At 40.7% G+C, this 16267-nt stretch overlaps 1 protein-coding gene across 3 annotated transcripts in view; it reads left to right on the top strand.

Moving 5' to 3' along the window:
- The window catches only part of abca4a (ATP-binding cassette, sub-family A (ABC1), member 4a), a 31185-nt gene that overhangs the window by 10138 nt on the left and 4780 nt on the right, over positions 1-16267 (top strand). The window contains exons 11-40 of one of the 3 annotated variants that reach the window (XM_004569522.6): positions 1359-1475; positions 1754-1951; positions 3857-4062; positions 4143-4319; positions 4528-4750; positions 5506-5727; positions 5987-6191; positions 6287-6364; positions 6518-6730; positions 7672-7849; positions 7944-8075; positions 8207-8346; positions 8471-8608; positions 9284-9462; positions 9707-9809; positions 10214-10419; positions 10700-10754; positions 10943-11023; positions 11679-11836; positions 11991-12115; positions 12294-12392; positions 12477-12666; positions 12817-12911; positions 12997-13029; positions 13246-13351; positions 13486-13560; positions 13675-13844; positions 13986-14163; positions 14276-14391; positions 16103-16250. In XM_004569522.6, coding sequence (XP_004569579.3) covers positions 1359-1475; positions 1754-1951; positions 3857-4062; positions 4143-4319; positions 4528-4750; positions 5506-5727; positions 5987-6191; positions 6287-6364; positions 6518-6730; positions 7672-7849; positions 7944-8075; positions 8207-8346; positions 8471-8608; positions 9284-9462; positions 9707-9809; positions 10214-10419; positions 10700-10754; positions 10943-11023; positions 11679-11836; positions 11991-12115; positions 12294-12392; positions 12477-12666; positions 12817-12911; positions 12997-13029; positions 13246-13351; positions 13486-13560; positions 13675-13844; positions 13986-14163; positions 14276-14391; positions 16103-16250 — 4344 coding nt within the window. Of the gene's footprint in view, positions 1-1358; positions 1476-1753; positions 1952-3856; positions 4063-4142; positions 4320-4527; positions 4751-5505; positions 5728-5986; positions 6192-6286; positions 6365-6517; positions 6731-7671; positions 7850-7943; positions 8076-8206; positions 8347-8470; positions 8609-9283; positions 9463-9706; positions 9810-10213; positions 10420-10699; positions 10755-10942; positions 11024-11678; positions 11837-11990; positions 12116-12293; positions 12393-12476; positions 12667-12816; positions 12912-12996; positions 13030-13245; positions 13352-13485; positions 13561-13674; positions 13845-13985; positions 14164-14275; positions 14392-16102; positions 16260-16267 lie in introns of all 3 variants that reach the window. The other 2 variants (XM_012924224.5, XM_012924225.5) reach the window with 2 other exon arrangements.

The following is a 16267-nucleotide window of genomic DNA, read 5'->3' as shown; positions in this document are numbered from 1 at the left end:
TGGCCTTTTTAACTGTTGTGTAAGCAACAAAGTGTCTCCTTAAGGATGTGTGATCGGACACAAAAGAGACACACAAAAACGTGCGTTTCCCCCTTCCCAACCTTTAATGACCTCTTTGTTTTCCTCTTCTCTCAGATTGCGAACTTGATTGGTCTAGGAATGTAATGAGCAAGGGGTTAATCCATTACTTTACAAGACTGAAAACATAGCCTCTATAGGCTCTTTGTTGTCATGCTCTCAGCTCCTGTCATGCATCAGTGTGTTTCATAAGAAAGCGAAGAACCATGCGCTTAAACATATGTTATCACGCTTTATGTGACTGCCCTTGTTTTATGTAAGCCACGTAGGTCTTGTCTGTACTGTATCCTGCTGTTACCGTGCTTATTTTTCATTTGTTACACTGTAAGAATTTATCTTAAAGTGCAAAGTCACATACTTCAGAGCCTTCTTTTTACTGGAAAGCATAGATAGAGGCGTATTTATTCTGTGAGGGCACAATCAACATCCACTTTTATCTTTACAGTGTCTCTTACATTAGATGCATCATATGTGCTGCTGTGTCTGTATAGATATTCATATTCAAAGTTGCACGTCAGCTACTCGAAAGATACTTTGATTGCTTTCTTTGATAAAATTATGGAACTAAGTAATCCCCCCTAGCTCCCTTGTTCTCCCCTTTTGCCTGCTGTTTTCAAACTGCCTCATGGGCTGAGGAAGCACTCACTTGTGGGAACCTGACTGGGATTCACTGGGCAGGCTGAATGCATTCAGCCAGTTGTCACCAACAGCCTCCATTGTCACCCCAGCTCCATTGTCCCCATTGTCACCCAAAATCAGACACACACAAGGGGAAGGCGTTTAATTGGGTGTACTCTTGAGTGCTTTCATCCCCCACTGCACACGGCTGAATGCTGAAGTAGCCAGCCTTGGGTGTGTGCCACACAAAGCACTGTAGCGTACCCATACGCACATTCAGGGTTTTAACGATAAGCGTGTGGTAAATATTTGTTGCACAGTTGCCGGTTATCTATACAGGCCGACAGGAATTCTTTGTGTGAGAATGTGTGTGTTGTCTTTGCTGATCCTGTTTTCACAGGGAGTTTAATGTGGGAATGGTATGTAGCGGGAGATTAGGAGATCTGTGACAGAGTGTGTGTTTGAATGTCTGAATGTTGTGTACACACGTGCAGATTTAATGAATTCTTCTGTATATTGTTTGAACTGTGGTTGTGTTTGTACCTGTTCCTATGTTACTGATTGTTTTTCCATTAAGATATGGGGAACAGTTTGAATAGATTTGCCTCGCTTTGGCTAACGCTTTCCAACTACTGACATGCACATTTGCATGTCTCCCGTAGGCTAACACTACCTTTGAGGAGCTGGAGAGGCTGAGGACTATGGGGAAGGCCTGGGAAGAAGTTGCTCCTCAGATCTGGGCTTTCTTCCAAGATGGAGTCCAAGTCAAGATGGTCCGGGTAGGGTACTGTGTGAATGAAAAGGTGTCAGTGATTGAGGCTCATTTAACATCAAAAGATAACCACAGAGTAGATTAACAAAATATTAATGTCCTAATAAAGTGACCTGTCTTCAACAATCTAGTACCTATCAGTCTAATAACGTTAGATAACAGTAACATTATTGCATGCTTTGTTCTTGTCTTGGCAGGATTATCGTGTTCCTACTGGTTCTTGCTTCTGTTAGTGGGGAAAAAATAGTTAAGTAAGTGTGATGACCCTTCTTCCTTTCATTTCAGGACACCATCCGTAATCCTTCTGTGATGGATTTCATCGACCGGAGTCTGGAGATGGCGCCTTTCTCCTCCAAACACATCCTCAACTTCCTGCACAGCGGCCCCCCAGAGGAACGCCCAGATGACGTGCCTGATTTTGACTGGCGGGACATCTTCAACCTTACAGACCGGGTGATTCGGATGCTTAACCAGTATGGGGATGTGAGTGGCTGTTGCTTTTTTCTTGGGGAATTTAGCATTTCCTTCCTGCGGTCACCTCTCCAGTACCAGTCTTCTGTTTTTGTGAAGTGTGTATCAGTGTGTGGAATTATACTGACTTGTCAAAGGGAGCTTGGCGTTTCTAGATGAATCCAAAGTGTCAGAATAATTTTTGTTTTTTTTTTTACCTTTTCACCTGTCTGACTTTGACAGTAAGAGTGCAGACTGTTGTGCAATTTTCACTTCACCTGAAAAGGTGACAGGCTTTTTCATGACATAATCCAATTATCCACAGGTCCTGTCACCCGCTGATTTCAGTGCCCTGGTTACCTAACCGCTACGTGCTCAATGCAACCCTTGACATGATCTAAACATTTAGATAGTGTCTCTGGGAACTGTAATTTGTCCCCCTGTCCAAAGACATGGAAATCCACCCAGGTGGGCCTGAGCCAGAGCAGCAAACTGGCTGTCAAGTCTCTTTTGTTTACTGCTGATTGAGAGGGAGGGTAAAATAAAAGAAAAGCATCACAGACCATCTCTTGTGAGTGCCCTCCACTATGAGTGGGCCAATGTGTTTGAAACAAAGTTACCCATTTCCCTGTACAGGCTGAGCAGGATGAGAGGCCTATCACACTTGGGGGTGACACTGGGGTATCTGGGGGCATGGTTGGGTAGATCGTTGGTGCTCTGTGTTTTTGTCCAAGTTGAAGCTTACAGCACTTCTGTGTGACAGCGAGAGTGGGAACGATTGAGGCCGATTAGATACAGCTGTCACTCTGTCCACCATCCTTTATAAAGAGGCAACAATGAACGTGAGCTTGATGGCTGGCTGAGTCAGGTTGGTGGCACGCATTCAGATCTCACCACCCAGTTGGGCTGCAGTGTTGTTAGTTGGATGCTTGATTAAATGAAGGGGAGGCCTTTTGGATATGGAGTAGTTTTCAGTACGTGTTCTGGATAATGGGTTTATAAATGCATACTGTAGATGAATATACGTGGATGCATATGTGTGTTTGCACACAAAGAGGTAAATATTTTTGCTGTGGCGGGATCCCTTTTGAAACCAGGCTCTCCCTATTTGCATTCACTTACAGTGAATCGCTGTATCAGACACGGTTTTCAGTGAAGAGACAACCACTGCAATGCCACTGCACATGTGTGAAGATACACACATGTCTTTGTGACTCACTAGCCTCTGTTGTCTTTAACATTCGAGCTATTCTGTTAGGTTTGGTTTGAGTAATGGCAGTATTTGTCTGTCCCTATGGAGCAGCCACAAATGAAGTTTTGATATTCATAGTTCTCCAAACTGATTGAATTCAAGACGACTCTGGTAATGTACTTTTCTCTAGCACCACCTGCAGATTAAAATTTTCATTTTTGTAAAGACAGTCATGATTTTCAGTCATTTTTTTCCCTTTTGTCTTCTTATAACTTTTACTGAAGACTTTTACACCAGTTAAAAGTTTATCCTGTACGTTTTTATTCATTTGGTAAATGTTCATTTGATTTAACTTGTCGAGGTTCCAAACCTTATTGACCATAAAGACAGGTTAGGATTAAACACAAAGTGTTTATACACCATTTTGCATTTAATCATCATTATTAATCTCTGGTGGAGGTTTCTTCCTGTTAAAAGGGAGTTTTTCCTTCCCACTGTCGCCAAATGCTTGCTCATAGGGTGTCGTCTGATTGTTGGTATCTTTACCTTTCAATGTAAAGCGCCTTAAGGCAACTGTTCTTGTGATTTGGTGCTATATAAATAAATTTGAACTGAACTGAATTTTTGATAAATGTTCATTGACTCCTCTGGTAAACTCAAGCATTGACGGCACGACCTGTTAGGAAACTTATTTTGAGTTTTTGAGTTGATGACTGTTTCTCTTCTGTTCCCTCTCTCGCTCCCAGTGTGTGATTCTGGATAAATTTGTGGCTCTGCCTGATGAGGATACCGTTACGTATCGGGCGTTAGGAATGCTGGAGGACAGAAAGTTCTGGGCAGGCCTCGTCTTTGTAAATATGTACTCCTGGACTACTAATCCCCCGCCTCATGTTAAGTTCAAGATCCGTATGGATATTGATGCAGTGGAACGCACCAATAAGGTCAAAGACAGGTTAGGATGAAATTCTACTTAATTTTTATTTAGTGTCGCACAGTAAACACATAGGAGCTAAATATGCGTGTATTCCTCAGGTACTGGGATCCAGGCCCCAGAGCTGATCCTATGGATGACCTCCGTTACGTTTGGGGTGGCTTCGCTTACCTGCAGGACATAATAGAGCATGCCATCATCAGGACACAGACAGGAAAGGAGCGGCCGCTGGGTGTTTACCTACAGCAGATGCCCTACCCTTGTTACGTGGATGATCTGTTAGTGGAATTATTATAATTAAAGAATGCAAATAATTACATTTAACAGTCATTGCAGATCATAGCTTTTACTTTCAAGGTATAGTAATAAATGATCTGTCCATGTGCCAAAACTGATCTGTCTTGGCAGGAAAGCTGACAACTTGTGAGATGTATGCAACAATCACTGCACATTTCTCACTTTTGCCCTCTTTGTCTTCCTTTAAAGCTTCATGCTGACTCTCAATCGCTGTTTCCCCATCTTCATGGTTCTGGCCTGGGTCTACTCTGTGTCCATGATTGCAAAGAGCATTGTTCTGGAGAAGGAACTGCGGTTGAAGGAGACCCTTAAGGCCGTAGGGGTCACCAACGGTGTCATTTGGTCCACCTGGTTTATTGACAGCTTTATTGTGATGGGCACTAGCACAGCTCTTCTTACGGCCATCATCATGGTGAGAAAAAAGAGCTTAGCTTTTTCTAGAAGCTCCTTTTGTGTCTGGGCTTTTATTCAACTCATCCAAGCAAATATCTGATTACCAACACCTCTCTCCTTATTTGCATGAAGTTACAATTTAACCATTTAGTTTTGCACCGCAATCTGGCATTTTACCAGAGGCAGTACATGTGATTAAGTCAGTGCATCTGTTATATAACGCACCAGTAAATCATGACTTACACTGTGAATCATTACAAGTGTTTTACCTTGAAATAATAAATGGATAATAGTTTCTCACTGACCCCATAAATCATTAATGAAATAACTGTGAATACTGTGATATCATGGGAATTATGTCAGTGTCTTTGCAGTAATGTGCCGGTGAATAATTAACACTTCTAAGCCACAACTTCTCTCATGTAGACAGCAAGTTACTCAGCAGGCACATTATTGTAAAATGGGCTGTTGTGACATCTAGTGGGAGTATTGTATAAAAAAACAAAAAATAAATATTAAAACTTCCAAATTATGTGTGAAAATTCACAAGTATTTCTTGTTTTTGTGGTGATTATTTATTAGCTCTTCTTATCTTATATTCTCAAAATTTTCAAAAGCTTCATAATGACCCAGTAAATTTGGTTTGGGGGAAATAAATGAGTCTTTCACTTACCCAAGCCATCAAATATTTCTTTTAAAGACCATTTTTCTTCCAGTGTACAAGCACACTGAGCAGCTAAACATCATCCATGCACTTTTTTGCCTTAACTACAGGGAGGCAGGGTGTTGAACTACAGCAACCCGGTCATCCTCTTCCTGTTTCTGCTCACCTTCACCACGGCCACCATCATGCAGTGCTTCCTTCTCAGCGTCTTCTTCAACCAGGCAAACTTGGCAGCTGCTTGCTGTGGTATCATCTACTTCACCCTTTACCTTCCGCACATTTTCTGCTTCGCCTGGCAAGACCGCATCACCAAAGACATGAAGCTCCTGGTGGTGGGTGTCTCAAGTTGAAAGCATGCTTACTAATGATGACTGTTGTTTAGTTTTAGTTATAGAACAGGATTAGCTTATTCAAATCATTAATACTTACACACAGTATGTGTACCAACCACAGCTACTTCTGTTTCCTTACTTTTAACCCTGATGCAGACTTAGGAACAGACAATAGGAATAACACATGAGACTACAGATGGTTGATAGACTTGCTTTAAATGTCAAGCAAAGATAATCTTAGCACTGATTCCTTTCTCAGAGTCTACTATCTCAAGTGGCATTTGGGTTTGGGACAGAGTATTTGTCAAGGTATGAGGAGCAGGGTCTGGGTCTTCAGTGGGATAACATCCAGACAAGCCCCCTGGAGGGGGATGAGTTCTCCTTCCTCACTTCCATCTGCATGATGGGCTTGGACACAGTCCTGTATGGGGTTCTGGCGTGGTACCTGGACAATGTATTCCCTGGTTAGTGTGTAGGAGAATATTGAAGGGTCTTATTACAGCTATTTCATTATAAATAATTGTGTTCATTTATTTAATACGATTTATTTTCATCATAGGACAGTATGGAATTGGCCGTCCATTTTACTTTCCCTTTCTGCCCTGTTATTGGCTCAACACTGTGGCTCCAGCTTCAGGTACGTTTGCTATTATACATTTCCGGATGCTTTTTCGTGGGAGGGTTAAGTTGTTTGAGAGTGGGTATTGCAGACAGATAAGAAACAGTCATAAATCTAATATATTGTTTTTGTCATCTAGCAACAAACTAATTTAAATCTCATTTCCCAAAGGCAACACCAGAATGGAGTTGGATAAAAAAGGCTTTGATAATCTTGCAAACAAAGAGCAAGGAGAGCAAACAAAAGAAGAAGATGGAATCCATGATCAGGAGAATAGCCCAGAGAAAACCAAGGGTAAAGAGGATCCACCTTCCTGTGAGCATCACGACCAGCGTGAGAGGCTGGGGAAGGAGAACAAGCCCGAGAAGAACCAGGAGAAAGACGGTATAACGGATGGAGCAGCTTTACCACAGTGTATAAAAATACAACACGCTTCTACATTAACTGTCTGCTACTTTCTCAATTTAAAGAACACATCTTACTATAATGATCGTAGCATACAGTATGTATACAAGTTTGTTCCCTCTAAACACATGAATCAATCTGAATGAAACGCACTTTATAACCTACAAAGGGTATCAGGATGATCAAAATCTGCTGTATGTTTGTTGTTTACATTGCAGGTGTGTTTTTCACTTCCAAGAAAACATAATTTATTCAACACCATTCACATGGTTACTGAACAGTATCCTGTTACGCTAGTATTAATCCAGTAGCATCTTTAGTGTCACTATTATTCATATTGATATGGTTTTTATCACTGTATACAGTGATATGATACATGATAATAACTTGATAAATCAACATACATGTCTGTGTTTTCATACGTGAGTGAACTAGCTTCCTCCCATAGGGTGCATTTTCGCCAGTACAGTTAATTATGTATTTTATGACTTGGACTTATGTAATGTTTCTCCAGGCAAACAGCTGATTTCAATGCAGGATTAGGGCTCTCTTTCATTGCATTCACTTTGCCCCTCATTTTCCATTTATCACTGTCAACATTACCTGTGTGGGAACTCAGTGTCCTTGTATGTGTTTGCACTTGCTGACATTTGTGAACGTACACAGCTAACCCTTCAGGTTTATGCTTAGTTAATAAGTGATGGAAACGTTTCCTTTGCACTGTATGGCATTCCAGTTGGCTGAGCTCATATGTTCCTTCCTGCTTTCATTTGGGAAATATTACATTTTTTTTAAATTTACTGAAAAACATATATTCTGTCACTCTGTTTTGTGGAATTCAGTAGTTTTCATTTGTCTTGCATTATTAACTCCATATCCAGACAAATGAAAGAGATGAAATGTGTCTTTGGTGTCCACAGAGCAGCCTTACTTCGAGGCAGAGCCAGATGATCTAGTAAAGGGTGTCTGCATCAAGGACCTGGTCAAGATGTTCGGTAGTTGCTTCAGACCGGCTGTGGATGGCCTCTCCATCAGTTTCTATGAGAGCCAGATTACTGCCCTTCTGGGGCACAATGGAGCTGGAAAGACCACCACTATGTATGCCAAACAGTACATAGATGCCCATCGATGTATATCTATAGTCTAAAGAAAATATAATAATATCTGTTTTCTTCTCTCCTGTCTCTCCTAGGTCTGTCTTGACTGGTATGTATCCTCCCACCTCAGGGACAGCCACCGTTTATGGGAAAGACATCCGCACAGACATGGACACTATCCGACAGTCTCTGGGAATGTGTCCTCAACACAATGTCCTTTTTCAGTAGTATGTACTTCCTCACATATTAATAACAGAAGTAGTTTTTGGACATGTTACATGAGCAAACAGATATAAAGATAGCACCGTACTGTATAGCTGGATCACTGTTTCCTTGTCTTTCTCTTGCTCTTTATCAGTATGACTGTGGCAGAGCACATCCTGTTCTACTCTCTGCTGAAAGGCCGTCCAATAGCAGAGGCTGAGGAGGAGGTGGAGAACATGCTGGAGGATCTGGGTCTTCCTCACAAGAGAGATGTACTGACCCAGAACCTTTCAGGTGTGTTTGGAAGCAGATGCACACATAGATCTATCAAAGCTCACTGTAATGCAGACTACACACACACACACACACACACACAATAATGTACTCCCCATCAATAAATGATGGTGTTCTGTTCAAGGGGGCATGCAGAGGAAGCTGTCTGTTGCTCTGGCTTTTGTTGGCGGGGCCAAGGTGGTGATCCTGGACGAGCCCACATCTGGGGTGGATCCCTACTCCAGACGTTCTATCTGGGACCTGCTACTCAAATACCGTGCAGGTAACACTGATCAATACTGATTTTAGATGAGTATGTAAGGTTTTTAAAATATTTATACCAATGTGTTGTATTTGCGATTGTTGATTGTACTAAGAAAACATTATTATGTGTTACACGAAAATATTCTGAGTACAAGAGTGCTCATACAGAGAATTAATTACCCAACCCGACTATTCACATTAGAAGAAATCTAAAATGAAAATCATTAAACACACTTAGCTCGACCTGTTACACAACATGGCCTGTAGAGGTTAGACGATGAATAAATCTGACTGGTTTGTCCAGACAGCCAGCAAATAATTAAGCTTAGATCCTGCACAAATCATTATAGCAACTAAACCACTATCAACAGCACGTATTACACTTTTCTGGCATACCTCATATCACCATCATAAACTTTAACCTTGCTGAACTAAAACTTTAAAGTGAAATATATAATAAATGATATATTTTCTATGACAACTGACAGATGCCTCCAGTATAACATGGATGACTGTGTTTAATATATTCTTAGGCGGGAAGGATTTATGACACCACAATCAGACCAGCTCCACTGAAATCGCCATAATAAAAACGAGTTATTACTCAGCTTTGAAAAGCTTTTCTTAAATCAAACGCATATTTCCATTATTCAGCCTCTCTTTATTAAATTCACTCTCTCTCTGCTGTTTGCAGGGCGCACAGTGATCATGTCCACCCATCACATGGACGAGGCTGACCTGCTGAGCGACCGCGTGGCTATCATTTCTCAGGGTCGCCTCTACTGCTGCGGTTCCCCAATCTTCTTAAAGAACTGTTTTGGTGCTGGCTTCTACCTCACTCTTGTACGCCGCATGAAGCATGACACTCTCAAGGTGGGAACTAAGGAAGAGGGAACCTGTTGTATATTTGTGCATTATCCTCTTTAAAGTTATAGATGTTGTAGTTTTGCAAATTAAAGTAAACCTGGTTTAAAGTTAAGTTCCTTCCTCCTTATAACATTTGTAAAACCCCCAACATTACAAAGAAAACACAGCGGGATTTCTTATTTTTCTGATGGTATATTTAACACTGCGACACAGCGATTTCTCATTAATATCTTGTTACGGTGTCCTTCAGCCTAGCTGTGACTGCACAGAGGATTGCTCGTGTGTGTGCTCGAAATGTTCGACATTTAAAGCGAACCGGGAGGAGAGTCACACCCCTGACAGACAGATGGATGGTAAGTCACATTTAGAAGACTTACCGTGGGAAAAGCTGGCCATTAATTCATTATATTATTAGTATATAATCACTTTGTTATGACAACACTATTGTCATTTTCGTTGAACCTGTTTTTAGGCTATTAATCTAATTATTAAGACTATAGGGCACACTCCCTTTGTCATGTTGATGAATAATACCTTTACAATGGATTGCAGTCACTCTGGTTACTGTATCTGCTGACAACACACCTAGAAACACCTTATATTCACTGTGAAATACTGTGACCTATAAAATTAAAATCATTATCATTAGTTAGTGTGAAAATTAAGTGCACTGAGTAACAGATTAAATGCAAAGAATAATGTGTAAAAGGCTGATTTAAGGCAAAATATATTTCTTATCTTATCTTCTTATCTGCAGGTAACATGGAAAGCATCACAGCCTTGGTCCATCATCATGTGCCCCAGGCCCGCCTGATCGAGGCTATTGGCCAGGAGCTCACCTTTCTTCTGCCCAATCGTAACTTCCAGCCCAGGGCTTATGCTAGCCTCTTCAGGGAGTTGGAGGAAACTCTCTTGGACATCGGCCTCAGCAGCTTTGGTGTGTCTGACACGTCGCTGGAGGAGGTGTGTGGAAAAAAATAACCCTGAAAGTAAAAGCAGTAGTTTCATGCAGTTACAATAATAGGAATAATATCAATAGTCATTTACATTTGCAAATTAACATTGTGACTCCATAAATAAAACTAGAAATAAAGAAGCAAAAAATAATTATTATATCTTTAAAAACCGGCAGTCTGTCACTGCCTGGCTGTCTCTGTAAAAAGATACATTTTATATGTTTTTTTCATTAAACTTTCTTCGTCTTATGTCCTGAAATTAAAACGGATATATATATTTTTTGCAGATCTTTCTGAAGGTCACTGCAGATGGGAATGCAACCAAGAGGAAATGTTTTCAAGGTAAAGCATGAACAAACTGTAGAAAGAGCTCAATCTAGGGCAGAATTTTCTTTTCACCACTTCTTTTCTTCCTGTTGATTTATCAAAGCCTGATTGGAGCCTGACAGTTCTGATTGTTTTCTCAGTCCAACCGTGTCCACCTATAATCATGTTTTATGTCCTTCATATCCATTCTTTAACTCTCTCAGACAACAAATCATGGCAACAGATTTCTCGAGCTAGTCTCTGTGGATTCAACAGAGTCGCTGTTGATATGGAACCGCTAAAAGGTGACAGCGTCTTTAAGCTCACAGCTCTGGCCAGTAGCTGCTGTTGTGAGGAAAACAATAGTTATTGTGAAGGTTACACTAAAAAGGAAATAACATAAAGAGATTTCTGCATGGTAAAAATAAAAGTACTTACTAACAGCTAGTTAGCCTAGCATGTATAAAAAACATGAAAAAGCTGACAAAACATTTGTAATAAAGTTTTCAAAAGCTTAGAAACATTTTATACACAAAGGAAGTGACCATTAATTACTCTGGTACATAATGGCTCCATTAGTAGATTTGAAAAGGCTAACATACAAAGCCATGCTAGCTGTTTCCTTCTGCTTGTAGCATTTGTTTTCAGCTAACTAGAACCTCACCAGGCCAGAAAATCCTATCAGTCACTGATGAAACTCTAACATTTAAGATTATAAGATTATAAGATACTCTTTTAATCTCGTTTTATGTATTTGTTTCTACTACTTATTTTGGCAAAGGTTATTCCTGGCAACAGTGTAATGCAGAGAGCTTCAGCTTTGCTATTAGGCCAGCCAAAGTCAGGCTACTGAGCACTGCTGGCAAATGCTTTTCGGTCACAGTGAAGACTAAAGATGCGGCTGTAATTTAGCATTGAGATCTCTGGTGGAAGTCATTTTAATTTAAGCTTTTATTTCAGAGTCCAATGGCCAGAGTACATGTGACACATCAGAAGGCAGTGCAGGCAGAGGATCCTACCAGGTCAGAGGCCTCTGTCTGACCACCAAACAATTCTTTGCTTTGGTAATCAAGAGGTTGCATCATGCCACACGCTCTTACAAAGATTTCATTGCCCAGGTAACCTTCTTATTTTATGATATCTTAATAAAAGACATTGTCATTATCATTATTCTTTTAAGAACTACCATTGCCTTGGACGGCTGTGGAAACAAACAAAGTGCACTATGTGTTTCAGCTGTAAGATTGGTTTTTGTTTTTCTGTTTTTGGTAGATTGTCCTGCCTGCCAGTTTTGTTTTCCTGGCACTGACATTCACTCTGATCGTTCCACCTTTTGGAGAGTATCCGAGCCTGACCCTCAGCCCATGGATGTATGGACAACAATACACCTTCTTCAGGTATGCACTAGGCCATCATGAAAGGTTTAGCTGTTACGAGAAGATGTACCTGTTCAGTTGGGTTGATCAGTCTGGCTCAAATAAAACATCTTTTAACAAATGTTTGTGTAAAATGTGTAAATGGATAGAATTTTCATATTTTTGCTATTTTGTATTCATTACACTTTACCCAATGTAGTAATGAGCACCCTCCAGATGCTCAGATGAGGTATTTCGGCGAGGTGTTGTTGGAAAAGCCCGGCTTTGGGACTCGGTGCATGGCGGATGAACCGCTGGAGTAAGTCAACTTAACAGAACTAGCGGTTCTTGCACTGTCTTGTGTGTTTTTTGTTTAACATTAGTTCCTTTCCTCCATTGGAAGAGATTTCCCATGTAACAACATCACCACAGAATGGGAGATGCCTTTGGTCAACCCTGCTCTCATAGAAATGCTGGCTGGCACAGAGTGGAGCTCCCTGAGACCGTCTCCACAATGCAAGTGCAGCACACCTACAAAACTTACCATGCTTCCTGTGTGTCCTGATGGAGCTGGAGGGCTGCCACCTCCACAGGTAGGTTACGTAACTGATACTGAACATGACCACATTATGTGCATGCAATTATATAAGTACAACGCTAAGATCCATGAGTGGAATTACATCTGCATTCGATCCACTGCTGCTGATAAGTGTTAACAGAGAAATCCTGTTCCTATTCCTCAGAGGATCCAGTCAACAGGAGATGTCCTCATGGACCTAACAGGCAGGAATATTTCAGACTACCTGGTGAAAACCTACCCCGGAATCATCAGAACCAGGTGTTTTGGACAAGTTCTTGCCAGTTGTTTTAATATACTCCAGGGTGAAAACAATATCTAATTACTGCATCTGATTTTTTTTCAGCTTGAAAAGCAAATACTGGGTGAATGAACAAAGGTAATTTAAATTTGAATCAAACTAATTTATTGGAAAATCCATTTCAGTCCAAATAGTGGAAATGTCTGACATGGTTGAAGTGCACCTCATAGACGTTGTGTTATGTGCAGTGGTATAGTTCTTCCTCTAGTGGTTGAAATAAGGTAATAATTTAAGTATGAAAGCAGGCAGATTACTGAAAGGCTCTGTCAAAGGGATTTTCTGTGTGGCATCCAGGTACGGGGGTATATCAGTGGGAGCACAGCTCCCTGTTTTAGGGGTGGAGCCAAAGACCATCCAGGACGTAGCAGGTCAGCTGGGACGACTGCTCAATGTAACAGGGGTAAGCCTTTGAAGCCAAATACTATGTTTTTTTCTGTGGAGGGTCTGAGTCATTGTTGCTGTATCTCTGTTTCTGCATGTTTATCACTTTGTTCCTTTGTGATTATTTTTTAAGCCTCAAATTTGTGCTTGCAGGGAAAATACTCGAAACAAACGCTAGAGGATATAGGGACATTCTTTAGGTACATGGAGACTGAAAACAATGTCAAGGTCAGTTAATTAAATGAAAGCTTCGTCTCTAAAATTAACTTGCCTACACAATATGAAAGATCATGCTGTAATTTGATATTAGGAATCAGCAGCAGCATCTATTCCTTTTTGCAGGTGTGGTATAACAATAAGGGCTGGCATGCCATGGTATCTTTTATGAACGTGGCCAACAATGCAATCCTCCGTGCAAACCTGCCCAGAGAAGCTAACCTTGCTGAATATGGAATCACTGCCATCAACCATCCTCTGAACCTCACCAAAGAACAGCTCTCTGAGATCACTGTGTGAGTCAACCTCAGCCAAGTAGTTATCACCCCATCTTATTTCAAGGGGTTTTTAAGAGAGCCAAAAAAGATATTTGTTGCACAAAGATCTCCTAAAAAAATAAATAAATAAATAAATCCATCTCTCTCTCATTTTCCCAGTCTGACCACATCAGTGGATGCAGTGGTGGCCATTTGTGTCATCTTTGCCATGTCCTTTGTCCCAGCCAGCTTTGTCCTCTATCTCATCCAGGAGAGGGTCACTCAGGCCAAACACCTGCAGTTTGTCAGTGGTGTCAGTCCACTGGTGTACTGGATGGCCAACTTTCTGTGGGACATGGTACTGCAGCAGCATTACATTAAGACTGTGACAGTGGCTGAGATTTCAGTACAATCAAGAAGACCCGTCAGTAGCTTTTTGTAAACACTGGTATTTCTGTAACTCTCTTCAGGTTAATTATTCCATCAGTGCAGCAATGGTGGTGGAAATTTTCATCTTTTTCGACAGGAAGTGCTACACCTCACCAACCAACCTCCAACCACTAATTGCTCTGCTTATGCTTTACGGGTAAGCTTTAATCTTTTTAGTTTACTGTTTTACATGTGTGATTTTAGTTACTAACGGTGTAATAATTATGGATGTGCATGACTAGATGAATAATTGTCACTGATCAAACTACTCGGTGTCAGACATAATAGTCATTTAATCCAGTTCTTAACATTCTAATTGATTCCCAGTGCCAGTAAACTGTCTTAGCTGTTATTCAGCCATCTGCCACCAGGTGGGGCTGCAGCCCAAACAATATTGTGGAAAAATGTTAATCTAGGCATGAGATTTTTGTTATTTTTTGATATTTTCTGAAGGCAAAAGAATAAGATTGTGGAGACAAGTGGTTAAATGAGCTTTCTCTCCCTTAGAGATAGGGTGAGGAGTTCAGTCATTCGGGAGGGGCTCATCGTAGAGCTGTTACTCCTTCATATTGAATGGAGGCAGGTGAGGTGGTTGCCTACTGGGTGAGGAGGACACAAGGTAGATCCAGAACACGCTGGAGTTCCCAGGCCACATCCCTCGGCTAGCCTGGAAAACCCTTGGTGTTTCCCCAAATGAGGTGAAAGACGTGGCTACGTTTCACTGCTTAGGCTGCCGCCCCGGACAAGGACGGATGATTTATTGTTTCTTGTTATTTCAGATTTGCACTTTTATTGTGGTTATTTTATTGGTTGTCATTAATTGCAGAACAATGTGCTTCTTTAATAATGCACGGCACAACGCTGTGCGCAACACTTTTTATCTGCGATTTATTTGTTTTTTTAATGTTAATTTGTGATATTTTAATAATATGTAAGCATCTGTCGTAAAGTGTTTTCATATCATATTTAATATCAGTTTATTCTTCTACTTCTGCGACCGTTTGGGCTGTAACAGGCAGTGTTCATAATGAATGACGCGAGACACACAGTGAAACAGCACGATCGAAGAATGTGACACTGCCCATCAAACAGTCCTCTAATTTAGCTCGATAGTTAGTTTCTTAGTTTTAGATTAGTCATTCTAACTTTTTCTTCTCTTTTAATCAACTGAGAAATTAGTCGTCACCTGAAGTCACTAGTAATAATGTGGTATTGTCACAGCCACATTGTTTGAAAATAGTAAAAATGACATCTAAAGCAGCCAGTCTCTGATGTCTCCAGTTTTCCATAGACATTTGTTTCCTGCAGTAACCTAATGTAATTACACTAAATGTCACACCATAAACTCCAGCCTGTCCTCTAAGAGCTACATTGGATTTGCATTCTTGTGAAATACAGACAAAACAAGAAGAAAGTAGATCTGAATCAAAAGGAAACTTCAAGCATACTTCTTGAATTAATTTCACAGCTGACTGGTTTTCTAATATTGCATATATCTATCACATATTTATTCTAATATTATTTTATTATTGATTGGTTTTGAGTTTGGTCTACATGGGTAGAGTTTTTATAATCTTTCTCTGGTAAATATTTCCTATCATCTGGCCTAAATGTGAGCTACTGCATCACTGAATTCTTATTAAACTCGTGTATATCAGGTTTTCACTACATTGCCCGGCTGGGTCATTAAATACCATGTCAAGTAAAAATATTGCAGCATTTTTGTTTATTTGGCAAAGATTTGGAGAGCACATACTGTCAAAAAAACATAAAACGTGATCTATTGCAGCGTTTTCCTCTCATCAGCATCAAGCACTGGGCTTTCCCTTTAATTGATCCTTTTTCTAATCTCCTTCCTTCTCTCTCAGCTGGTCTGTGACACCCATGATGTACCCCATGTCATACGTGTTCAGTGTTCCCAGCACAGCCTACGTCTCTTTGTCATGTATCAACCTCTTCATTGGCATCAACAGCAGTGCCATTACCTTCATCCTGGACCTGTTTGAGAGCAACACGGTAAGCCCAGTAGGTTT

The sequence above is a fragment of the Maylandia zebra genome, linkage group LG9 (genome assembly GCF_041146795.1).
Source record: "Maylandia zebra isolate NMK-2024a linkage group LG9, Mzebra_GT3a, whole genome shotgun sequence".
NCBI classification, from domain to species: domain Eukaryota; kingdom Metazoa; phylum Chordata; class Actinopteri; order Cichliformes; family Cichlidae; genus Maylandia; species Maylandia zebra.
This window is presented reverse-complemented; position numbering and strand designations above follow the sequence as displayed.